This window comes from Rattus norvegicus, chromosome 2 (genome assembly GCF_036323735.1).
Source record: "Rattus norvegicus strain BN/NHsdMcwi chromosome 2, GRCr8, whole genome shotgun sequence".
NCBI lineage: Eukaryota > Metazoa > Chordata > Mammalia > Rodentia > Muridae > Rattus > Rattus norvegicus.
Genome location: NC_086020.1, coordinates 197039122 through 197065655, shown reverse-complemented (window position 1 = coordinate 197065655; position 26534 = coordinate 197039122). Strand labels below are relative to the sequence as shown.

At 37.1% G+C, this 26534-nt stretch overlaps 1 protein-coding gene across 3 annotated transcripts in view; it reads left to right on the top strand.

The window, feature by feature from the left end:
• Cd53 (Cd53 molecule) overlaps positions 1-25287 on the top strand; it is a 47557-nt gene extending 22270 nt beyond the window's left edge. The window contains exons 2-8 of one of the 3 annotated variants that reach the window (NM_012523.2): positions 6612-6690; positions 8347-8535; positions 12219-12293; positions 12795-12890; positions 22274-22354; positions 23343-23426; positions 24313-25287. In NM_012523.2, the coding sequence (NP_036655.1) occupies positions 6628-6690; positions 8347-8535; positions 12219-12293; positions 12795-12890; positions 22274-22354; positions 23343-23426; positions 24313-24384 (660 nt within the window). In that variant the 5' untranslated portion in view covers positions 6612-6627 and the 3' untranslated portion in view covers positions 24385-25287. Of the gene's footprint in view, positions 1-6611; positions 6691-8346; positions 8536-12218; positions 12294-12792; positions 12891-22273; positions 22355-23342; positions 23427-24312 lie in introns of those variants that run through there. The other 2 variants (XM_039101709.2, XR_010063581.1) reach the window with 2 other exon arrangements.
• Positions 25288-26534: the final 1247 nt, after the last annotated feature.

The window sequence follows — 26534 nt, the reverse complement described above, 5'->3', positions numbered from 1 at the left end:
AGTTTTGCTGGTCTAGGTTGGCATCTGTGGTTTCTTAGAGGCTTAGTCTTTTCCCCTTAAATCTTTTAATATACTTTCTTTGATCTTTGCGTTTATTGTTTTGATTTTTATGTTGTAATGTACTTCATTTTCTGGTCTAATCTATTTGGTGTTCTGTATGTTACTTGTACCTTTATAGGTATCTCATTTCTTAGTTTAGGAAAATTTTCTATGATTTTGTTGAAAAAATTTTCTTGACCTTTGGGTTGACTGCTTCTCTTTCCTTTATATATATTATTCTTGGGTTTGGTCTTTGCATAGTCTCCCAGATGTTCTGGATGCTTTGTTTTAGGGTATTTTTTGATTTAACTTCTCTGACAGATGTTTCAGTTTCTTCTATTGTATTGTCGATGCTTAAAATACTCTCATCTACTTCATATATTCTGTTGGTAATGCTTGCTTCTGTAGTTTCTCTTTGAATTGTTTAATCTTTCACTTCCAGAATTCCCTAAGTTTGTGTTTTCTCTTTTGTTTTTATTTCTAATTTTGGGTCTTCAACAGTTTTATTTATTTACTTCTACTTTTTTCTTCTCCTTGGATTTCTTTAAGGGATTTATTAATTTTTTCCTTAAGGATCTCTGTCATGTTCACAAAGGCTGTCTTAAAATCTTTTTCTTGTGCTTCAGGTGTTGGGATATTGAATTCTTGCTACACTAGAATAGCTGGGCTTTAGGGGAGACATACTTTATAGACATCTGGGTTTAGGATAATTATATGTCTAATTGATATTTTTTCAACTCTTTTTGGGTCAGTGTTTTGTTTCTTGGCTTCTATGTACTCTGAATTTTATTAGAGTGTTATGGTGATATGTTGCCTCTTTTCCTGACCTGCATAGCTGGTATGTTCATAGGGAATGCCTCTTTGTATTGGAGGCTCAGATACTGGGATGAGTTGAGAGAAGGAAGGTTGGAGGATAAATTCTTGTGATTTGTTGCAGATGGGAGTCAGAGAGAAAAGGGATTCCAGGTATAGAGTTGGGGGTGAGACTTGGCTGTTGGATCTCAGGAACAGTAGGAGAGGTATGAGTCTGCCTTCAGCTTACTTGTTGCCCTGGGAGGAACAAACCTTTTGCTTAGCAGGGGATGATTGCTCAGGTTGGGGGTCTGTAAGAAAGAGACAAGTAGGAGGAAGAAGATTAAAAGGTGAAAATGATCTGGCTATTGTGAGTCAGGCAGCAATAAATATATAGCTCCCTGGAAAATGCCCCAAAACTTATTCTACTCCACAGATACATGTAATTACTTTTTTGTAACAGGGTCTTACTATATACCATAGGTTGGCCCAGAATATATGACAATCCTGCCTTTTGAGTGTTTACAAGCCAGTGTTAGGATTACATTATGTGCCATCTTTTTCCCCATCCCACATTTTCCTTCTGTATTGATCTCCCTTCTTCTGTGTTGAACCCCCAAGCTACAATTATTATATTATTATATTTAAAATATTATTTCTATTTATTTTTGTGATTTGTTTGGATGTGTGTTAATGTATTTTGACCATATCCATTCTCATTCTCCCTCTCCAATCACTCCCAAGCCTCCCAAAACATTTTCTTCCCAACTTCATGAACCCACCTAAGTTCAGTTTGTGTTGACCATGGGGCATCTACTAGATTATTGCAAGTAAGCAATGGCCACATTTTCAAAAATCTTCAATTTTTCAAAGACAGGGAAAGAGCAATTCTCAAGTTCATATGGAAAGGCAAAAAACCCAGAATAGCAAAAACAATTCTTAACAAGAAAAGAATGGACAAAGCTCTGGCCCATAATTTTTCCTGTCTGAAAGAAATGCAGGAATGTAAATGGAGAAGAGCCTGAGGAAAAGAAGGTCCAGTGACAGGCCCAAAGTGGGTTTGAGCTCAAGAGGAAGCCCCAAGACCTGACACCATTACTGAAGCTATGGGGTATTCACAATAAGGGACCTACCATGATGGCTCTCCAAAAGACCCAACAAGCAATTAAAAGAGTCAGATGCAGATATGTGCAACCAACAAATGAACATAAGCTGCTGACCCCTCTGGTTGAATTATGGAAAAGCTGAAGGAAGCTAAGGAGGAAGGCAACCCCATAGGATGACCAGTAGCCTTGATTAACCTGGACCCCTGAGATTTCTTAGACACTGGATCACCAACCAGGCAGCATACACCAGCTGAGATAAGGCCTCCAACACATACAGCAGAGGACTCCCTGGTCTGTGTTCAGTCAGAGAAGATGCACCTAACCCTCAAAAGACTGGAGGCTCCAGAATGTTTAGAGATCTGGTGGGGTGGGACATCCTTGTGGAGACTGGGTGGGGGCAGTGTGGGGGCTGGGGAGGAGGTATGGGATGTGGAACTCTCAGGGACGGGGGAAGACTGGGAGGGGAATAAAATCTGGAGGGTAAATATAAGGAAATAAATAAAAAAGAGATTAAACACACACACACACACACACACACACACACACAAACCTCTTTGGCTCCTATTGTTTATTTCACAGCACTTGTCAAGTGCAAGTGCAAGTAGCTCCTGGGCCTCATGATATTTGCTAAATTTATGCTTGAATGTTATGGAGTGCACTACTGCAGGTAAGCACAGTTGCTTTTCCAAACATGAATTTTCATCTCTTCTTTCCCAGACTCCATGTTATTATTATTACAAACTTACATTTATTCATAACTTCATATAATACTGTTCTTCACCGTCAAGTATTGATTAAAGATATTTCAAAATGTGGTAGTTAACTTTTCATACTATGACAAAAACTTACCCAATCAAACAGGCAATCAAAGAAACAACCAAACAACTAAACAAATACACAAACAAAAAAATCAAGCAAGGAAATCAACTGAAAAGAGGAAAATTTCACTTTGAGTCATAGTTTCAAAGGTGTGGTTACTGGTTCTTGTTATTTTGGGTGTGCTCTCAGGCTTAAACATTGTGGTGAAAGCACAGAAGGCAAAAGTGTTTACTCATAGCGTTTGAGCAAGAGAGAGGAAAAGGGAGAAAGAGAAGAGAGGGAGGAGAGGAGACAAATAAAAAGATATACCCTGCAATGGCATGTGCCCGATGGCCTAAATATATCAAACAGGTTCCATCTCCTAAAGAATCAATCACATTTTGATAGCACTGTTAGCCAGAGACCAAGTTTTCATCTAACATATCAATCCTTTGTTGCCATTTATGATCCAAACAACAGTTAACAAGAAAACATGGCCCGTTTTTTCTTGAAGTCATGTTGTCTTGCCTCTGCTCTTACAGTCTGCCTAGAAATTTTCTCAGAATATTTTTCATAGCATGGATCTGCTAGATGGAAATTCCCGCAGCTTTTATACAGGGTATAGTTACATCTTGAATGTCATGCATAAATCTCATATATATTTTATATTCTTCCATTCTTTTTTTTTGTCAATACTTATCGAATATAAAATCCTGAGATTTTTTTTGGGTGTGTTTTAGCATTTTAAGCAAGTTTCTGCATCTTTCCTGGATTAAATGTTTTTTGATAAATCTGTTCTTATTCTTCTATTAGTTCTTTTGTGTTTAATGTCTTGTTTCTTTTGACTATTTTAAGATTTTATTTTTATCATTGATTGGGTAATATATCATAATTTTACTATGGAGTATAATTTTCTTATACTTGGATTTCATTGGGCTTCTTTGTCATAGAAGTAAATTATTTTTAATCTAGTCAGAATTAATTATGGATGTTAATTCTTCAAATATTTTCTCTCTTTTTCTCTCTGTTCCTTTGGGGATTCCCATTACTAGAAATTATGATACTTAATATTGTTTCTTAATCTGGAAGGGTTTTATTATTTAAATTTCTGTTATCTGTTCTTTTTTGATAATTTTTTACTAACTTAAAGTTCACTAATTTTTCTTATGTAATATCTACTCTTCCATTAATATATTCTAGGAAATTTTTATTTTAGGCATTGCAGTTTTATCTTTAGAAGCCCAGTTTCCATATATGTGCATGCGCACACACACACACACACACACACACACACACACACACACACACACACACACACATGCACACACACACACACACACACACACACACACACACACACACCACACAGGAACTCATTATGTGACCTAGGATGACCTTAATTTTTTTAACCCTATGGTTTAAGGATCCCCAGCATTGGGATTACAAGAATGCATATGCATATCTTGAAATGAGAGATTACCGTGGTATATCTAGATGGGCATTGTCTAGATATAATTCTTATTCCTTCTCTTTTTCTCTCACTCTCTGTCTCTCTTCTTTTTTCCCTTCCTTTTGTCTACTCCTCCACATTCTCTCTCTTTCCCTTCCTCTCTCTCTCCTTCACTGAATTTGCTTCCCTTGTTACCTCCTATGTGTGTAGTGTCCTGTCCAATGGCAGAAATCAAAGAATAATAGAGTTGAACACATGATATACTCCTCTGGTGCTCACATATATGTATATACACATACCATTTATATACATCATGCACATTCATAGAATGGTGTCTTTGCTAAAATGATAGTGTCACTTAAAAGACTGTACTCCTATTGTGGTCTCTTTTAACTTCCTAAATATGTATTTGTGTGTTTAATTTCTGCTACAAGACTGACATCTAGTGGAAAATGTCTAATCCTTAGTCATGGTCATATTTAGAACAGATATATAGATGGTTGTAAATAAAAGAATAAATCAAGCATAGGTATATCTCCTTGGGCTTTCATATGGAGAGGCCTTACAGACCATTCAATAACAAATGATGAAAACAAGAGGCCATGAATTGGAAGGATGGGGAGGATAAGTATATGAGAGGGTTTGCAGAGAGGAAGGGAAAGAGAGAAATGTTGTAATTAAAATACAGTCACAAAAATAAAACAATAATATACTTAGTATGTAATGAATCTTAAGTTAGTTAAGGAACTGTCTGATCAGGTCACTGGCCTTCTGCCCTGATTTATCAGCCAATCGATCTCAAAGGCTGTTTTCTTGAGTAGCCAGACATTACTTACTGATGTCACACAAGACCAAAAGCATTGGTTTAATTTGTGTCCCTGTGACTCATATTATTGTTAGACTGGCTCTATTGTTGGGTCATGGGGCTATAACACCAAACATGACGTGCTATATTGGAATAATATTTAGCCTTCAAGATGATGGCTTTTCTTTTTTTTTTTTTTCCCCACGGGCTTATAATTTTTTATTAACTTGAGTATTTCTTATATACATTTCGAGTGTTATTCCCTTTCCCGGTTTCCGGGCAAACATCCCCCTCCCCCCTCCCCTTCCTTATGGGTGTTCCCCTCCCAACCCTCCCCCCATTGCCGCCCTCCCCCCATAAACTAGTTCACTGGGGGTTCAGTCTTAGCAGGACCCAGGGCTTCCCCTTCCACTGGTGCTCTTACTAGGATATTCATTGCTACCTATGGGGTCAGAGTCCAGGGTCAGTCCATGTATAGTCTTTAGGTAGTGGCTTAGTCCCTGGAAGCTCTGGTTGCTTGGCATTGTTGTACTTTTGGGGTCTCGAGCCCCTTCAAGCTCTTCCGGTTCTTTCTCTGATTCCTTCAATAGGGGACCTATTCTCAGTTCAGTGGTTTGCTGCTGGCATTCGCCTCTATATTTGCTGTATTCTGGCTGTGTCTCTCAGGAGCGATCTACATCCGGCTCCTGTCGGTCTGCACTTCTTTGCTTCATCCATCTTGTCTAATTGGGTGGCTGTATATGTATGGGCCACATGTGGGGCAGGCTCTGAATGGGTGTTCCTTCAGTCTCTGTTTTAATCTTTGCCTCTCCCTTCCCTGCCAAGAGTATTCTTTTTCCTCATTTAAAGAAGGAGTGAGGCATTCACATTTTGATCATCCGTCTTGAGTTTCGTTTGTTCTAGGGATCTAGGGTAATTCAAGCATTTGGGCTAATAGCCACTTATCAATGAGTGCATACCATGTATGTCTTTCTGTGATTGGGTTAGCTCACTCAGGATGATATTTTCCAGTTCCAACCATTTGCCTACGAATTTCATAAACTCGTTGTTTTTGATAGCTGAGTAATATTCCATTGTGTAGATGTACCACATTTTCTGTATCCATTCCTCTGTTGAAGGGCATCTGGGTTCTTTCCATTTTCTGGCTATTATAAATAAGGCTGCGATGAACATAGTGGAGCACGTGTCTCTTTTATATGTTGAGGCATCTTTTGGGTATATGCCCAAGAGAGGTATAGCTGGATCCTCAGGCAGTTCAATGTCCAATTTTCTGAGGAACCTCCAGACTGATTTCCAGAATGGTTTTACCAGTCTGCAATCCCACCAACAATGGAGGAGTGTTCCTCTTTCTCCACATCCTCGCCAGCATCTGCTGTCACCTGAGTTTTTGATCTTAGCCAATCGCACTGGTGTGAGGTGAAAGATGATGGCTTTTCAAACTGGGCTTCAGTTTTCAACATGTGAAATCAGGGGTTTTAGGAAAAAATTTCCAGATGATAGATATAGCTTAAACACAAGATGGTGGTGGTAATTCCTGAAATCTGAACACTCTCATTTTGGAGTCTGTGATGCTATCTTACAATACCAAATTCATCTAAAAATTCTTTTCTTCATTTTTTAGGGCATACTATCCCAGCATGGGCATGAGCAGCCTGAAATTGCTGAAATATGTTCTGTTTTTCTTTAACTTTCTTTTTTGGGTAAGTACTTCTTTTGAACATGTCTGAAACAATAGTCCTTCATTCCTGCTAAGTTGTCCTTTCTTCTCAAGGAAGAGTATAGATTATGCCTGGGTAATATCTAGAACACTTCACTTAGGCATAAATCAGTAATAATTTTCTCCCTTCCTGCCATTGTGGGACACCATAAGCCTACAAAATTGAAAAATATCAGTGCAATTAATAATGAAGGTGTTCAGTCTCTCTGAGGCTTTAAAGATGCATTGCAAATAGTTGGCATCTGTAAGTGACAAATAGACTACAATTTGGGTGTTAAATTCTACTATCTCCTCATCCCCAGTTGCATGGAAAAATATTGACAGAGAATTCATACAGAAGTTCCATTTCTAAATTAAAAGAAATACATCTATGATGACTTCAGCAATATCTTGGCAATTTATATATTCAACAACAGTGTGAAATGGTTTCTTCTATCATACTGGTCAGCATTTGTTATTGATAGTTTTCTTTGACAGTCATTCTGATGGGATGGAATAGAATCTCCATGTAGTTTTGATGTAGCTAGAGATGTTGAACTTTTTTTTCCATATAATTATTGACAATTTGCACTTCATTATGTTAAAACTGTTCATTTCCATCATTCACTTTTGATTAGATTTTTTATTCATTTAGTCTTCTTTTTGTAAACTTCCATATAATATAGCCATTTTACTTCTCGTTTTTGCCTCCAAAAGAATCATAATCGCCTTACGGCAAAGACAGTTGCGAATCCATGTTTGTTACTGCACCATTACCAATAGCTAAACTGTTGACACAGACTAGATATCCATTAACAGGTGACTGTATAAATGCACATGTATAAATGTGGTATATGTGCATACTATATACTTTATTAGCCACAACAAAGAATGAAATCATGCAGAAAATAGGTGAAACTTGAGGTTACTTTAAATGAAATAATTCATTCCTTCTTAGAAAAGTATTTCATCTTCCTTCATTTGTGGGAGCTAAGATAAACAAAAAACATTTAACTAAAAGGGGGACTATTAGAAGAGGGAAGGAGGAAATGTAAAATAGAAAGCAGAAAAGAAAGATTAGTAGAGCAGTGAATATGTTTAAAGTACATTATATGCTTGATTATAGAACTATAACAATGAGAGCTTTTTGTATAATTAGTATGGATTAATAAAAATGTAAAGTTTACAGACACACATATCCTCATGCTTGATAACTTAATATGAAAAAAGGGAGGTAATATCATCAAAAGTTTGGTTTCTTTTCTAGTCTTCTTATCATGATGACCTTCCTCAAAGAGAGTGACTCTTCTACATAGCAATACTCTCCAAAGGAAAGGGCATGTGTGGAAAACTGAGTAGATAAGAGATAGAATATCTGAAGTATTAAGTTAGGCTTCTGTATTGTGAAGGTAGTAGTTCTCTCATAAAGGTTATCTTTTCTTTGTATCTGGAAATGTATAGTAAAAGATATGTATGATTTCATATGAAGAAACCAGTATCTCCTTTCTATTATAATAGTGGGGAATGGAGTAAAGAAGATGAACCCATAAGTCTTGTGTTAGCAAAACCAGGTAACTCTGATCTCAAGAAGGTGAGAATATAAATAATGTGATACTAAGAATAATATTAACCTTAGAATGCCATGATTTCTTCCTTTTAGGTCTGTGGCTGTTGCATTTTGGGCTTTGGGATCCACCTCCTGGTCCAGAATACCTATGGAATACTCTTCCGTAATCTCCCCTTCCTGACACTTGGCAATGTTCTGGTCATTGTGGGCTCCATTATCATGGTAGTTGCCTTCTTGGGCTGCATGGGATCAATCAAGGAGAATAAGTGCCTGCTTATGTCGGTGAGCCATTGCAGCAGTTGTTATATTCTGAGTTTTGGTATATGATGTCTCAAATCTGGGGTAATGAGTTTTATAATATATTACTTTTGGGAAACATCACAATTAAGTTCAGAGAGGCAGGCAGTGATGGCACGTGCCTTTAGTTCCAGCATTCATGAGTCAGAAGCAAATGGATCTCTGAGTTTGAGGCCAACCTGGTTTACAGAGCAAGGTCTACAGGACAGCCAGGGTTACACAAAGAAACCATGTTTTTGGAAAAAAAGAGCAGAGGCAATAAATACACAGGTTACATACTGCTTCTTCTCATTCTTTTGTAAATCAGATGACAACCTATGAAAAAATGCACCCATAGTGGCTTGGGTCCTCCTATACCAGCCAACATAAAGACAAGCCCTGACAAGCATACCCACAGGCTAATCTCATTCAGACAATTTCTCAAGTAAAGATTTTCTTTTCAGTTGATTCTTAATTGTGTCAAGTTTGTAATAAAAACTAACCAATACAGTCTGTGCCTTGTCAATTTAAGACACATGAACACATCACTTTGAGCCATAACTTTTTATCCTTTGTCCCATGTTAATATCAGAATATAAAATATAACCCAATTCCAGAAATTCTCCCAAAGCCTTACAAAATTTTCAAGACTTCAAACTCCAAGATCTTTTAATCTGAGCTCCTATAAAATAAAAAGAAATTATATATTGTAAGCATTGTTATTCTGAAAGAGAAGAAACAGGAAGTAAAAGCAACCATGCCCAAACAAGAAGCCAGCAGTAGGTAGTTTGTAGTTTTGAATATATCAACAATTAATTTTTACATGGCTATGGACTAGAAAAAGAGCAAGGAAAGGTTTATAGGAGAGTTTGGAGGGAGGGAATGAAATGGAAAAAGAATATTATTATATTAAAAATCTAAAAGAAGCCAAAAGAAAAATCAGCAATGTATAGACCAAATCTTGAAGCTCCTATGTCTAGAAGCTGTGCCTTGTATTCTGGGCTCCAAACAACCTGAGTATCCCACCCCTCTAGTTATGTTTCCCGGAGTACACACAGATTCGCTCTTGGGAGCAGGCCAGCTCCACTTTACAATGATAGCTCTCCTTGGTAGATGTTGATAATTCCAGTGCTGTGGGGTCTTCATTGGAACTAAGGCATCACCTCCACTAGTGACCTCTCAGGGCCTCTCTACAAAAGATCCAAATCTGCTGCAAAGTTCCAATACTTAGTTGCTCCCCAGAACCACTTCATGCCTTCAAAATTAGTATCACAGGAATGACTGTTACATTTCCAAATTCTGTTGCAAGCTCAAGATATATTGTTTCCAATTGGGCCAAAGCTATATCAGCCTCTGTATGATGACTCTGAGGAAACAGTTTCTATTGTTCTAATGCAACATAAAGTTGTTTACTTCAGTGTTACTGATCTCTTTGACAACCATAGCTGCTTTTTGCATCCCCACATGAACAGTATAGATAGATTACTAGGTAAAATACTGCACTAAAAAGTCCTCTATCCTGATTGGATCATGCCAGTGAAGTACTGGATGGTTTCCTTCAAGGTGCCAATCGCTGATAAGTCATAGCTTTTTACTGCTCTAGCATGAACACCACACATAAGTTCTGAGCCAAAATGTTACATGAATATCCTTTAGGCCAGTTAACGACTAAGACCAGGATCTGGACCTCCACTCTTAGTAATTCCTTTTTGTTTTTAACATCCCACGTGGCTATTTCATTAATCTCTACCCTCATCACTTAGTGGGATTCTTTTAGATCAAAGTTCCAATATCTTCCTTATTCCTCAAAAAAGTAACATCATCAATTTTATCATAGTAACAGTCCCACTTCCATGGTACCAATTTCTTATTTTATTTTCTTTATTTTGCTGTTATAACATACATTGAAAAAGATAAAAGTTAAAATAGAAAGATATTGGATCTTATTAATACAAGGAGTATAGTCCATTATTTTATGAAAGGAATTTAAAGCATTACATCTTTACAACCAAGAGCAAATAAAGAACAAATACATGAATACTTGGTTACTTGCTGTGTAGTCTCAGATAGCTTTCTTTATTCTTGAACAGTTCAGGTCCAGCCAATGAAATGGTGCTACCAAGTGTCAGGATTGATCTTCCCACTTTAATTAACAATTAAAACAGTCCTCCACAGACATGCCCACATACCAAATTAATCAAGACAAATCCTCAATTTACTGAGGGATTACCACTTAGTTTTAGGTTGTCAAGTTGATAATTAAAGCTGACCATCATAGAACCTCTTACCATCCAAGATATTTATAAACCAGCACTAGTTTGTCTCTTACGGGGCTCCAAAGGATATGGAGAAGACATTACTTTTGTCTGTTGTATCCATTTTACACTATTAATAATGGCTCTTGTGACCGTCATGTCCTTCCTCTGCATCTTACTTTTCCTGGATGTCTGATTAAAATTAGGTATCATCTTTCTGCATAAATTCTCATGTAAGAACATACTTCAGGGTCTGACAGTAATTAACTAATGAAAAAGAATCAGTGGGTTATTTTTACCATGGTGACTCCCCTCCCACAATGGCATAGAACTCTTCCTGAATTCATGCACAAAGTAGCCTTTATAGTAGCAGTGACCCAATTAAGGCAAGGATCTTGTCTGAAGTCCTTGACTTCTGAAAATGGAAAAAGTTTGCAGCAGTTATCTGTCAAATAACCAGCCTGAGGAGTATTATAAGGCTTAGATTTTTTCCTACTATCATAGGAGTAGAAGAGACTCACATTTCCTAGTGTACTAAAGACAGAGGTTGGGAAACAATGCCTCCATTCTTATGTGTTTCCAGTTTGCTTATCTCTTAAGTCATATGATCAATTTTCTCTTGTAGATCAACACTTAAACAAGAGTCAAGATCAACAATAGTAATAACAATAATTTTTAAAAGAAGTCTATTATCAAATAGTTTTCAGACAGATAGCAAATGATAGGTGATATCAGGGACAGAAGAAATGACTTAAGCAGTCAAAATGGTGTTTAAGTTTTTTAAAAAGATGAACAGTGAGATTGTAAAAATTTTTGCATGTGAAAATATCATACAGGGGTTAAAATTCTAAATTTGAAAGCAAAATGACTTAGAACTATAATTAGAGTCCTTCTTTCCTTCCTCTGTACAAATATTTTTCTAAGCTACATCACTGCCCACACTCTATCTTGAGCTAGACTTGATCTAAGTTATGGGACCAGGACCCAAATACATATTTTAGTTTCCTCATTTTTTTGCTCTACTGTTTCACTGGGCTGATACTAAAACACTGATTCAACAATGTTAGAATAAAGTCAGAGGGTACCTTATCTTCCCTATGGAGTTCAGCTGTACTAAATGAACACATATTCCTCATCAAACAAGAGAGGACTTAAGCCCCGAGGAGGCAGAAGTTCAGTTCCTATACATAATTGTGTGTGTGTGTGTGTGTGTGTGTGTGTGTGTGTGTCTGTGTGTGTGTCTCTGTGTGTATGTGTGTGTCTGTGTGTGTGTGTGTCTCTGTGTGTGTGTATGTGTGTGTCTGTGTGTGTGTGTCTCTGTGTGTGTATGCATGTGTACATGCACACACATTTGTAGATCTGTTTGCTCCGAAAGCAGAGAGGGGTAGTTCAGAGCAGAATCCATGTTCTGATAATTTCTCTCCTTTATCACAGTTCTTTGTTCTGCTGCTGCTTATTCTCCTTGCTGAGGTGACCTTAGCCATCCTGCTCTTTGTGTATGAAAAAAAGGTAAGTTATGAAAACATGGTCTACTCTCTTATTGCTGAGAAGGGGAATGCACAGTGTCAGTAAAACAAAATTAGTACTAAGTCATCCAAATGAAGTAAGAGAATGAGAGATCAACTGCAATTTAGAGAAAAAAAGTCATGAAGATTATATTTGAGTGATGCCTTGAAAGATAACTAGAGAAGATGAAGCAAGCTTGTCTTCTTTTTGCCTACTTTTCTGTGTTCCTGCGAGTCTTCTTAGTAAGGTTTGGCCTTGACTTTGGTTGTAACATTTTTCTTTTTAAAACTATAGTTCTGGAAGGATAAAAGTCCATTAGGTATATCTTCCTTAGATAATCATATAGCCTTCAACTTTTTTCCTATATAGTCTCTCACACCTCACTTTCATAGCTCTAACTCCTTGATGGAGGTGGGGCATCAACTGGTCTACTAGAAATTTCTTATTTCTTGAATCCATCTTGTTTTTACTATGTCTTCTCCGGTGCAACACGATTTGTCACAGATCAACACGTTAGTGGCAGAGGGCCTGAATGACAGCATCCAACATTATCACTCTGACAACAGCACCAGGATGGCATGGGACTTCATCCAGTCACAAGTAAGTACATAAAGAATCTTGCTCAGATGAGTCAGACTGAACTCAGACTAGACCCTGGAAACAAATGTCTCTTTCCTAAAGGATTCAAACTCTATGATCTTTAGTTCTAAAGTCCAAAGAAATGTCTTTGCTCTCAGAGGCAGTAGGGTATAGGAGTTAATCCAATTGTTATAAAAATTTCTGCATTCTATTTCATTCTTTACCAAGTCACATAAAATCATTTCTTTAGCCCTAATAGGATGAAAAGAAGATCCAAATAAATCATATTGGAATGGTTACCTACTCTCCAAAATTTTATCAAAATAGCGGCAAAATAAAAGAAACTTCTTTTAAATCTCCAACTCACCAAAATTATTTTTTTTACCTAGTCCTCTAGTGTCACATTCCCCAAGCTTCTCCCATACCCATGAACATATACAAACTCTGCATTCTTCTTTTATTTGATATTTTTATTTACATTTCAAATGTTATTCCCTTTCTCCGTTTCCTGTCCATAAACCCTCTATCCCATCTCCCTCCCTTTATTCTATAAGGGTGCTCTCCTCCCCAACAACCTCCCTTCCTGCCTCCCCACCCTGACATTCCCTTACACTGGGAGGTCCCAGCCTTGGCAGGACCAAGGGCTTCTCCTCCCATTGGTGCCCAACAAGGCCATCCTCTGCTACATATGCAGCTGGAGCCATGGATCTGTCCATGTGTAGTATTTAGGAAGTGGTTTAGTCCCTGGGAGCTCTGGTTGATTGGTATAGTTGTTCTTATGGGATTGCAAGTTCCTTCAGCTCCTTCAATTCTTTGTTCAATTCCTCCAATGGGGAACCTGCTCTCAGTTCAATGGTTTGCTGCTAGCATTTGCCTCTGTATTTGTCACACTCTGTCTGAGCCTGTCAGGAGACAGCTATATCAGGCTTCTGTCAGGATACGCTTCTTGGCTTCATTAATATTGTCTGGGTTTGGTGTCTGTATGTATATGGGCTGCATCCCCCAGTGGAGCAGGCTCTGAATGGTCATTCTTTCAGGTTCTGCTCCAAACTTTGTCTCCATATCCCCTCCTATGAGTGTTTTTGTTCCCCTTTTAAGGAGGACTGAACAATCTGCACTTTGGTTGTCCTTCTTTAGCTTCACGTGGTCTGTGGATTGTATCTTGGGTAATTTGAGCTTTTGGGCTAATATCCACTTATCAGTGAGTGCATGCCGTGTGTGTGTGTGTGTGTGTGTGTGTGTGTGTGTGTGTGTGTTTTGTGATTGGGTTACCTCACTCAGGATATTTTCTAATTCAATCCATTTGCTTATGAATTTCATGATATTGTTTTTGCTAGCTGAGTAGTACTCCACTGTGTAGATGTACCACATTTTCTGTATCCATTCCTCTGTTGAAGGACATCTGGGTTCTTTTCAGCTTCTGGCTATTATAAATAAGCCTGCTATGAACATAGTGGAGCATGTGTCTTTATTGTATGTTGGAGCATCATTTGGGTATATGCCCAGGAGTGGTATAGCTGGGTCCTCCTAACTCTGCATTTATGCCTAAGAATGTTAAGTAATGAGCAAGAGCTAGAGAGCAAAGCACAGGCATGTTCTATGCCTCAAAAGGTATCAACATTTCCCATGATAGATTAATATGCAGTAGATAATAAAAGCATAAGAAATTACAACATATAAACAAAAACAGGGGAACTTAGGAAAGTAACAACCTTTATAGAGTTCAAACTCCTCATTTGTTTCAATTCAGATTCCAAGTCCCTTTTAAAGTTCAAACACAACAAAATGAAAAATAAAACAAAATACATCTCTTGATACATGTCACCAGCTTCACATTGACTTAGTCACTCTCACCCCATTTAATCCCCTAAACATTTTTTCTAAAATATCCTGAAGCAAATATAATATTGAACCTTTTATTATCTCACCCACTAAGAGTCTGGTCCAGTGGTTAAGAGCACTTATTGCTTTGCCAGAAGATCTGGATTTTGTTAGAGCACATACATGGTTGTTCACAACTTCCTGGAACTCCAATTCCAAATGATCTGAAGCCCCTTTCTGGCTTCCACATGCTCCTAAGTACATATAGTGAACATACAGTCACACATACACACATGTACACACACATACACACTCATGTACACACACACTTACACACACATACACATACATACGCCTACATATAAATCCTCAAATATCAATAACACTGTATATTCCAATTATTCTAATTTTCTCAAAAATTCAACTGATTTGAACAAATTAAGATCTAAAAGTGGTCCAAATATCACATTTGAACAATGTGTCTCAAAATTTCCTTTATTCTTTAACACTGTCCCAGTCTATGATATGCGTAAGCAAAGAAAAATTAAGTCATATGTGCTACATATTCTACCACTTTCTGTATCTGGGTGGTTTATACACATAGGTAATTTGATGTCAGCAAATCTGTTTCCCAAAAGTACTGTGAATATGGAGGCTTGATGCAGTCTCACTCTTTCCTCCTACCTCTTCTTTTAAAATTGTACTTTTTATTGAGAATTTTATATAATTTTAAAAAATTTTATTTTTATACTCCAGATTTTATTCCCCTCCTGCTCCATACTCCAACTGTTCAATATCCCATACCTCTTCCCCCACCCCCTGTCTCCAGAGAATGTTCCTACATCCCACCCCACCAGACCTCTAAACTTCCTGGGGCTCCATTCTCTTGAGGGTTAGGTGCATCTTCTCTGACTGAGCCCAGACCTGAGAGACCTCTGCTCTGTATGGTTTGGGGGCCTCATCTTAGCTGGTGTATGTTGTCTGGTTGGTGATTCAGTGTCTGAGAGAACTTGGGAGTCTAGGTTAATTGAGACTGCAGGTCCTCTTACATGGTGGGCCTCCTCCTCAGCTTCCTCTAGATTTCCCCTAATTCAACAGAAGAGATGACAGCTTCTGTTCACTGTTTGGGTGAACATATCTGCATTTGACTCATTCAGCTGCTTGTTAGGTCTTTTGGAAAGCAGTCATGATAGGTCCCTTTTTGTGAAATCCCCATAGCCTTAGTAATGGTGTTTGGTCCTGTGGCCTCCCCTTGAGCTGGAACCCACTTTGGGCCTGTTGCTGGACCTTCTTTTCCTCAGGCTCTTCTCCATTTCCATCCCTGCATTTCTTCCAGAAAGGAAGAATTATGGGTCAGAGCATTGGCTGTGGGAGAGCAACCCCATCCCTCACTTGATGCCCCATTTTTCTGATGGAGGTGGGCTTAACATGTTTATTATTCACACTGTAGGGAATTTTATCTAAGGTCCACCCTTTGAGTCCTGAGAGTCTTCCAGGTCCCTGGTATATTCTGGGGAGGTTCTCCCAACATCCTCCCTTCAGAGGTCGTCTGTTTCCATTCTTTCTGCTGGCCCTTAGGGCTTCAGTCTTTTGCTCCATCCAATACCAGATCATGTCCCCCTCTTCTTTCAACTCCATCTGCTTTCCCTTCCCTGTGCCTCCCTCCCTCCCTCCCCATTGTGTTTGATTTCTTCTCCCTCCCAAGAGGGGATGAGGAATCCTCACTTGGTCTATTTAGCTTGGTGATCTTTTTGAGTTATATAGACTCTATCTTGGGTATTCTGTACTTTTTGGGGGCTAATACCCACTTATTAGTGAGAACACACCATGCATGTTCTTTGGGGTCTAAGTTACCTCACTCAAGATGACATTTGCTAGTTCCATCCATTTGCCTGCAAAACTCAGGATGTCCTAAATCTTAAGAGCTGAGTTGTAGTATTTCATTGTGTAGTGAACCACATTTTTCTGTATCCATTCTTCTGTCATGGGTCATCTGACCCATGTTTACAGCTTCTGGCTGTCACAAATAAGGCTGCTATGAACATAGTGGAACACGTGTCCCTGTGGCATGGTGGGGCATTTTTTTCGTACATTCCCAAGAGCAGCATTTTTGGATCTTTAGGTAGTTCTATTTCTAATTTTCTGAGGAACCTCCAAATTGATTTCCAGAGTGATTGTACCAGTTTTCAGTCCCACCAGCAGTGGAGGAGTGTTCTTCTTTCTCCACATCCTTACCAACGTGTATTATCACCTGAGGTTTTAATATTAGCCATTCTGACTGATATAAAGTGGAATCTCAGGGTCGTTTTGATTTACTTAGGACTTAGAACATTTCTTTAGGTGCTTCTCAGCCATTTGAGATTTTTGTTTTGAATTCTTAGCTTAGTTCTATATCCCAGTTTTTGATTAGTTTGTTTGTTTCTTCTTGAGTTCTTTATATATTTTAGATATTAGCCCTTTATCAGATGTGGTGTTAGTGAAGATTTTTTCCCAACCTGTAAGTTGCTGATTTGTCTTACTGACTATATGCTTTGCCTTACCAAGCATTCCAGTTTCATGAGGTCCCATTTATTAATTCTTGATCTTAGAGTGTGGGCCATTGGAATTCTGTATAGGAAATTTCCCCCGTGTCAATGACTTCAGGGCTCTTCCTCACTTTCTCTTCTATTAGATTCAGTTTATCTGGTTTTATGTTGAGGTCCTCGATCCACTTGCACTTGAGCTTTGTGCATTGTGACAAATATGGGTCTATTTTCATTTTTCTACAGACAGACATCCAGTCAGACCAGCACCATTTATTGAAGATGCTTTCTTTTTTCCATTGTATATTTTTGGCTTCTTTGTCAAAAATCAAGCATGCACAAGTGTGTGGTTTTATTTCTGTATCTTCAATTCTATTCCATTGATCAACCTGTCTGTCTCTGTACCAGTACCATGCAGTTTTATCACTATTGCTCTGTAGCAGAGCTTGAGGTTAGGGATGGTGATTCCCCCAACTGCTCTTTTATTGTTTTCTCTATTCTGGTTTTTTCCCCCTTTCCAGATGAACTTGAGAATTGCTCTTTCCTTGTCTTTGAAGAATTTAATGTGATATTGGCTGTTGGTTTGCAGTAAATTGCTTTCATTATGTATAGCTATGGGCCTTGAATTCCTGATCTTTCCAAAACTTTCAACATGAAAGGGTGTTGTATTTTGTCAAATACTTTTTCTGCATCTAAGGAGATGAAAAGGTGATTTTTTTCTTTGAGTTTGTTTATATGGTAGATTACATTAATAGATTTTTGTATATTGAACCAACCATGCATCCCTGAGGTGAAGCCTACTTGATTGTGGTGAATGATGATTTTGATGTGTTCTTTGATTCAGTTTGCAAGAATTTTTTCATTAAATTTTATTTTTCTTGGATATTTTATATACTTTATATTCTTGGATGGTACTACTCCCACCCACCTACTCTAACCTCAGCACCCTGCCATTACTCTACACTAGGGAAATGAGACTTCACAGGTACAAGGGCTTTTACTCCTATTGGTGCTGGATAATGGCAAGAATTTTATTGAATATTTCTTCATTGATATTCATAAGCGAGTTTGGTCTGAAGTTCTCTGTTTTGGTAGTGTCCTTGTGTGATTTAGGTGTCTGAGTAATTGTGGCTTCATTGAATGAATTAGGTAGTGTTCCTTCTGTTTCTATTTTATGGAATATTTTGAGAAATATTGGTATCAGGTCTTCTTTGAAGGTCTAGTAGAATTCTGAACTAAATCCATATGGCCCTGGACTTTTTTTTTTGTTTGAGAGGTTTTTAAATGACTTCTTCTATTCCTTATGTGATATGCACCTGTTCAGAATGTTTACCTACTCTTGATTTAACTTTGGTATGTGGTATCTGTCTAGAAAACCATCCATTTCATCTAGATTTTCCAGTTTTGTTGAGTATAGGCCTTTGTAGTAGGATCTGATGATTTTTTGAATTTCCTCCATTTCTGTTGTTATATCTTCCTTTTCATTTCTGTTTTTGTTAATTTGGATACTGCCTCTGGGCCCTTTAGTCAGTTGGCTAGAGGTTTATTTATCTTGTTGATTCTCTCAAAGAACCAGCTTTTTATTTTGCTGATTCTTTGTACTGTTCTCTTTGTTTCTCTTTGGTTGATTTCAGGCCTGAGTTTGACTATTTCCTGCTGTTTACTCCTCTTGGGTGAGTTTGCTTCTTTTTCTAGAGCTCTCAGGTATGCTGTTAGGTTGTTAGTATAAGATCTCTCCTGTTTCTTGACCAGTGCACTTCTTGCTATGAATTTTCCTCTTAGCACTGCTTTCATTCTGTCCTATAAGTTTGGGTATGGTGTGTCAACATTTTCATTAAATTCTAGGAAATCTTTTATTTCTTTCTTTATCCACCCCTGACCCAATTATCATTGAGTAGAGAGTTATTCAGTTTTCATATGTATGTGAGGTTTCGGTTTCATTTGTTGTTATTGAAGACCAGCTTTTGGCCCTGGTGGTCTGATAGGATGCATGGGATTATTTTAATCTTCATGTATTGGTTGAAGGTTGTTTTGTGACCAATTTTATGGTTGCTTTTGGAAAAAGTACCATGAAGTTCTGAAAAGAAGGTGTATTCTTTTGTTTTATGGTGAAATGTTTTGTAGATATCTATTAAGTCCATTTGGTTCATAACCTCTCTTAGTTTCACTGTTTCTGTTTCAATGACCAGTCCATTGGTTAGAGCGAGGTGTTGAAGTCTCCCACTATTATTTTGTGGGGTTCAATGTGTGTTTTGAGCTTTAGTAAAGTTTCTTTTATGAATGTGGGTCCACTTGCATTTGGGGCATAGATGTTCAGAATTGATACTTTCTCTTGGTGAACTTGATGAATATGGTGTTCTTTCTTATCATGCTTGATAACTTTTTGTTGACAGTCTATTTTATTGGATATTGAGATTGCAACTCCAGCTTGTATCTTGGGACCATTTGCTTGGAAGATCCTTTTCCATCCTTTTACTCTGAGATAGTCTCTGTCTTTGTTATTGAGGTGTGTTTCTTGTATGCAGCAAAATTCTGGATCTTGTTTTCATATTCAATCTGTTAGCATATTTATTTTTATAGGTGAGTTGAGTCTGTTAATATTGAGAAATATTAAAACAGATGACTGTTGGTTCCTGTTATATCTGTTTTTGTAGGTAGCTTTATGTACTTGTGGTTCTCTCCTTTTGGGTTTGTTGTGAGATGTTTAATACCTGTCTTTTTGTTGGTGGAAATATCTTCCTTTTATTGGGTGTTTCCTTCTAGGATCCTCTGTAGGTCTGGATTGGTAGATAAATACTGTTTGAATTTGGTTTTGTTCCAGAATATTTCGGTTTCTTCATCTATGTTGTTTGAGAATTTTGCGGATATAGTAGCCTAGACTGGCATTTGTGTTCTCTTAGAGTCTGAATGACATCTGACCAGTCTCTTCTGACTTTCATAGTCTTTGTTGAAAATTCTTGTGTGATTCTGATAGGTCTGTCTTGTATGTTAGTTTGCACTCTTCCCTTGAGAATTTCATACAATGTATTCTGATTATATTCACCCTTCATCTCCTCCCAGATCCACACCAATTTTATATTCATTCAAATTTGTATCTTCATTTTATTCATAAACACACTGAGACCAGTTAATCCTATCTACTTTTTAATAAGGTCATCTCCAGGAGTATAGTTCACATGCCTGTGGTTGTATCCTTAAAGAAAGCAGAATCTCTTTTTTCCAGCAGCATTCAATTGCCAATAACTCCAGCTAGGGATGGAACTTCCTGCCCATTCTACTTTTCATGCATGTTCTGGTTTTGTTAATGCTGACACAGTTGCTGTGAGTTCCTATGTGAAACTGCACTGTTGTTCCCACAAAATACTGTTTCCTTATAGCCATGCACCACTTCTGGCTTTTAAACCTTTCTGCTCACTCTTCCACATGAATCCTCAACCTTAGGAGGAGATGGTGTAATATAGATGTCCAGTTTGGTGATGAGTACCCCATTACCTCTTATTCTCTGTACCTTGACCAGTTGTGGGTCTCTGTGTTAATTGCCATCACTAAAAAAAAGCTTCCTTGTTGATGGTTCAATGATATTCATTCTGAATACAGTAATAAGTCATTAAAAACTGATTTGATAATATGCCCATTTAGCAAAATAATACTAGTAGGTTCTCCCCAAGGGGTTATATAATCTACTTAGTCATAGATTCATGGCTCCTAAAGTGATTCCAGGTATGTATCATAACTTATGTAAGGTGCCTTAAATCCAAGCAGAAAGTTATTAGTTCATACAAACAACATGATAGCTTTAGTGATAATATATTCCCAGTGTGATTATTATTATAGCTGTCAGGGCCCACAACTCAATAAGATACTGGATTAGTTTTCTCCTCTGGTAGCTTACACAGAACCTTTCAGCACTATGAAATCTAGCCACTAGGAATTAAACTACCAAATCAATCCAGCTTGATTTCTCTATGTTCTATGATTCACATATGTGTTGGATTCAGCTAAAGACCTCAATGGCCAACAATTCTAACAAAGGCTTTCTTGGTCAGTCTGTGTGGTAGTAGTAGCATTATTGCCCAGTTATAGGGTGACCCCATTACATTTCTTAATATCTATATGGAAACTTTTACAGTAGTATGTTTCCACATGTTTTTTCATAAGCTCTTTATTGTTATTTGCCCCTTCCAATATTTTATCTCTTATTCTTCCCTCCAATCCCACTTAACTATTCCCATTCCACTTTTCTCTATATGACAGAACTCTATTCTCTCTTTCCAGAGATTACCCCCATTCTCCTCTACTAGTTTCCTGATCCCTATCTATATTCCAATTTCAACAAATAACCTAAATATTCAAGGCTAGCATCCACATATATGTCTAAGTCTAGTTTACATTCCTCAGGATGATTGTTTCCACCTCCATCCATTTACCTGAAATGTTCTTAATTTAATTTTTCTTAAGAAAGGAATCATATTTCATTATGTAAGTATATTACATTTTTAATTTCCATTTTATCAGTTGTGGAACATTTGGTAGTTTATGTTTTTTGGCTACTGTGAAGGGAGTAGCAATAAAAGTGGATGAGCTAGCATCTCTTTAGTGGATATAGCATCTTTTGAGTGTATGTCCAATAGTGGTATACCTGAATCATATGTTTCTCCAATATGTAATACCACCACAGCTAGTACTTCCTATTTTCTTACCTAAGCAGGTATCTAATTATCCTGTTATTCAAAAATCTCAAGAATCAAAGTAATAAGGTTTAGTTCTGTGCTTTATTATAGTTTAGTTAGGTTAGTTCTCTGTGTAGAAAGTACTTGTAGGTAAAATATATAAATGGAGAATGTCCTCTGAACTTTCTAGAGGTCTTTTGTGAATAAAATGGTATAGCAGATTTATGAACATTTAGTTCCAAAGAGTCTACAGCAGGAGACCAATTCTGAATTTTCTTCCCTGGAGTCAGTGCTGAATGATAAGCATACTCTTTTGTATAGTGTCTAGTTTTTTTATTTTTTTTTCTTTGTCGATTTCCTAATCATTATGTTTGGGGGACTTGGCTTCCAGCTGCAGTGTTGTGGTGTAAATGGCTCAAGTGATTGGATCAGTGGTCCACCATCTTCCTGCCCATCAGGTGCAGATGTTCAGGTAATTTTGTTGACAATTTTCTTGTTATTAGCTTCTTTGTTCAAATTATTAATTTATAGTTTAAGAGTTACTCAGATTCAGGAAGAATTTCTGAAATAAAATGATCTCTTTTGAGGAAAATGATTCAAATCCTCTTGTTGGTTAATCTAAGAACAACTATAATTCAAGATGATGCAAGGCTCTGGTCATTTCCCAAAATGGTGGAGGGAAAAATCAGCCTAGAAACCTAATAAAAGAGCCCTCAGCATAGGGCAGAAAATTATTAATTACATCAGAAAGTGTTCCAGAAAGCACTTAAACCTTCCACCAAGAAACAGGGAAATTTGAACACCACCACCACCACTACCAACAACAACAAGAAAGGGCAGAAAACCAGCTCCCCTCCCAATAACTCTAGAAGCTTCCAAAAACTTAGGAACATGTCAATCCAATTTTGGGTTTCTCTTCATGGAGGAGAAAACAGTCATTTTCCAGTAAACCAAGTAAACTAAGTAAATGTTGTCTTGATTCCATGTTTCCTTTCCCTGTTTGGAAATCTATAGAGGTGTTTGGGCCTATGGGTTTGGGCTGGTGGTGGTAGGGGCTGGAGGAACATGACAAGCCACAGTCAACAATTCCAGAATTTTGTAGAGTTATGATTCTGGCTATTGAAGCTATATTGAGATGTATCTTGATCCAAACAAAGATCACAGAACCTATAATCCTGTATATTAATCTAATATCAGCACTGAGTGTTCAAAGGATGTAAGTACATGTGTTTCTGACTTATCTCTGAGGGCTAGTTTAACTTGAATAGGATGGAGGAGTACTGTGTTAAGTACGAGTATACTGATAATATCAGGAGAAATGTCATTAACTTAATGTTCTCTACTTTATGTCTGTTTCTTTAAACAAGTAGGCAAATAAAAACATAAAAACATAATATCAGCATCTTGATTAGGTTGACATATTGAATAGTGTCATTAATGCATGTGATTCCCTCCCCCAGGGTTGTTATAAAAAAGGGCAGGCGTGGTTTCACTCCAATTTCTTGTATATTGGAATTGTTACCATCTGCGTATGTGTGATACAGGTAAGAGCTTAATCCCAGGATCCCTGTAAGGATTAACTTAGTTAAAGTCTTAGAAAAGCACTAGGGAAGAAGAATGAGGCAATAAATATCATATTGTTTATGAGTTTCTCTAGCCAAGGTACAAATGATTATATTATTAATTCAACTAAATGCATCCAGAAAAATATATATTCCTGTAACAAATTGTGTGTGTGTGTGTGTGTGTGTGTGTGTGTGTGTATATATACATATATTCAAATCAATGTATCTCTTAGAGATATGAATGATTCACAGATAAATTAAGAGTGCCAAGCAGTATCCACTTTATTCAGTAACTTAGCTGGTCTGGAAATTATTAAGATAAAACAGCTCACTTAAAAATTTTACCTTCTATGTTAAGAAGAAAGTGATGATGGAAATTAGACTTATTTTCCCTTTGTGCTTGCACCTGGTTTGACTAATGAGAGGCAAATTTTGTCTTGTTTTGAGTATGACATTCATAACATTATTTTCTACCCGAACATTGGGCATATTCAATATTAGTTAAGACTTAATTAAGAAATAAAAGGAAGATGAAAGCAAGGGAAACTTTGGTTTTGGCAGAGTTGACTTATTTTTCTTGTACTGTTCTCTGAGGGTAGCTTGATTATGTAGCTAAGTTTCTGACTTCTTAAAAGATAAAAAAAATGTTTTCAAGAGCTACTTTTCTATCATATTACAATTGTCCCCATTTTCTTTCTAATGTTATCCTTTAACTTGAAGAGAGAAAATATGTAGTGGGGAGTAGTACTTAGAGAATGCTCACAGTGTGATGGAAATCTTGCTTTTCTATGTTAGCAAAATCCAGAACTGTGGGAGAGGTGCTTTCTCTTATGAAGACCTCACATTTTCTCAATTCTTTTCTCAGGTGCTGGGGATGTCCTTTGCTCTGACACTGAACTGCCAGATTGACAAAACCAGCCAGGCTTTAGGGCTGTGATTTACACCTACCTTCTGCTTAAGTGATTTATTTCTCTCTAGAAAGTCAAAGCACCCATTCCATAAGGAGTTAAACAATTACGTGCCTCACTGGCATTTTGACTTTCTCTTATTCCTTCTTTGACTGGACCTCTGTCTTATACACATCCAGGGAAGAGAACATTTGTCATGGACTTCCCACATCAAGCAGAAGACAAACATTAACCAACTGATAGCAGTAACCATATCCCTTAAAGATGATGAAACATACCTGGGTAATTTTTTAAAAGAGACACTGTAGCACTGTAATTTGATATCCACTGCTAGCTGCAGGTGTGGATATATCTCAGAATACTGGCCTACCACATGTAATCCATTGAGTTTAGCCCCAAATCCAATAAAAAGAGGTCCAAGTTTAAATGTTAGACTCTTAACAATTGTAAAATCAATCTCTACCTTCTAAATCTTGCTGCTGTCACTCTACAAAGTCACATAGGAGACAAGCTGAAGGAAAATTTGGAGTCCCATTCATTAGATAATTGACATGTCCAGTTCCCTTTTGAACACAGTCCTTGGGAATAGGAATCATACAGAGATCTTTTATCACTGGAAAAACATTCTGATTTCTTTGTTAAAATGTATTATTGATTTTGTTACATCATCCACACATCCATCCATCCATCCATCCATCCATCCATCCATCCATCCATCCATAAAAGACTAATTATTCTCATCCTACCATCAGCCAGTTTGCAGCTTTGAATTACATTGCCAAAGAACAACTCAGAAGAATTAATATCTCCAGTGTGTTAGCTGATAATCATATCCATGTTGATGTTGTTGTTATTTCTCTATTAAATAAGGTTCTGTTAATGTACCATTTTAACCTGTCAATAAACAAAAGTTTATATCACTATTCATCAAATATTTGACTCATTCTGATACTTCTACTAGCAAGTCAAATGTATTAGTCAGCTATTTCTGTGTATCAAAGTAGTTCAAAATGTAGTGGCTAAGAATCTACAAATTTGTTTTATTGATTGATTGATTGATTGATTGATTTAAAGACAGGGTTTTGCTATGCAGCCCAGGATGTCTTGGAACTTGCTATATAAGCAAAATTGACACCAAACTCATGATCATCTTGCTTTAGCTTCTGAATGTTAGAATTATGGATAAGTGCTACTATTCTTAGTTAGGACAAATATTTAACTGGTGGTTTTAGGTAATCAGGAGTGTGGAAGCAGCTTAGAAAAATGATTATAGATAGATGTTTCTTGCATTCAGTGATTAAGTGGTCAGCCATGTCTTTAGTCATTTCATGTCTCATTGGGAAATTAATCCACTATCATGTTCTCATATACTTGTAATGATCTTCATATAATGGCCCCATATAACTTTATATGGGTAGTTTCCTGCAAAATGAGACAGGTAAGACATACAATGATATATCCCATCCAAAATAGAAGCCACAGCACTTTTATAACTTAAGCTAGAAATGATGCCATCAGTTATTGTGGGTCAAAAGTTCAATTTCCACCCAAGAAAAATTACACAAAGGAGTTATAACTACTAGTAAGTTGAGATAATTGCTGGCCATATGAGAGATTGCTAGCATCTCATGCTTATTGTGTCAAGAAAATAAGATGATATAGTTGTCTATATTATAAATTTATTATATAAAGTAAAAAATTAGAACATATATAATATAATGCCTAATTTACAGAACTCACAATAGAAAAGAATTGGTTTCTGTTTTATAAATGTTCTGTATGGTTCTCCCACTTGCTTTAAGAAAAACTGATTATTTTAGTGGTGCTCTCTAGGGAAAATATATATTGCATTTTCTGAGGCAAATAAAGAAGAAACATGTATTCCTCTTCTTTGTTCAAACTAACACTTAGTTGTGACACTACCAGTAAGTTTTCCTACCTAGGACTTGAGCTTAGTTCTTGGCTCTATTTTGTTCTTTACTACCAATAACCTGTTATGGAGTTCTGAGGATTTACCTACCAAGTATTACCAAATTCACCTATCTCATCATCTTAGTCCTTGCCACAGTCTTTTAATAACACATTGTATTGTTTAGTGTTCTCTAGAGTCACAGAAATTAAGGAATGTCTCTCTATATTAAGGGAATTTATTGTGATGACTTACAATCTGTAGTCCAAC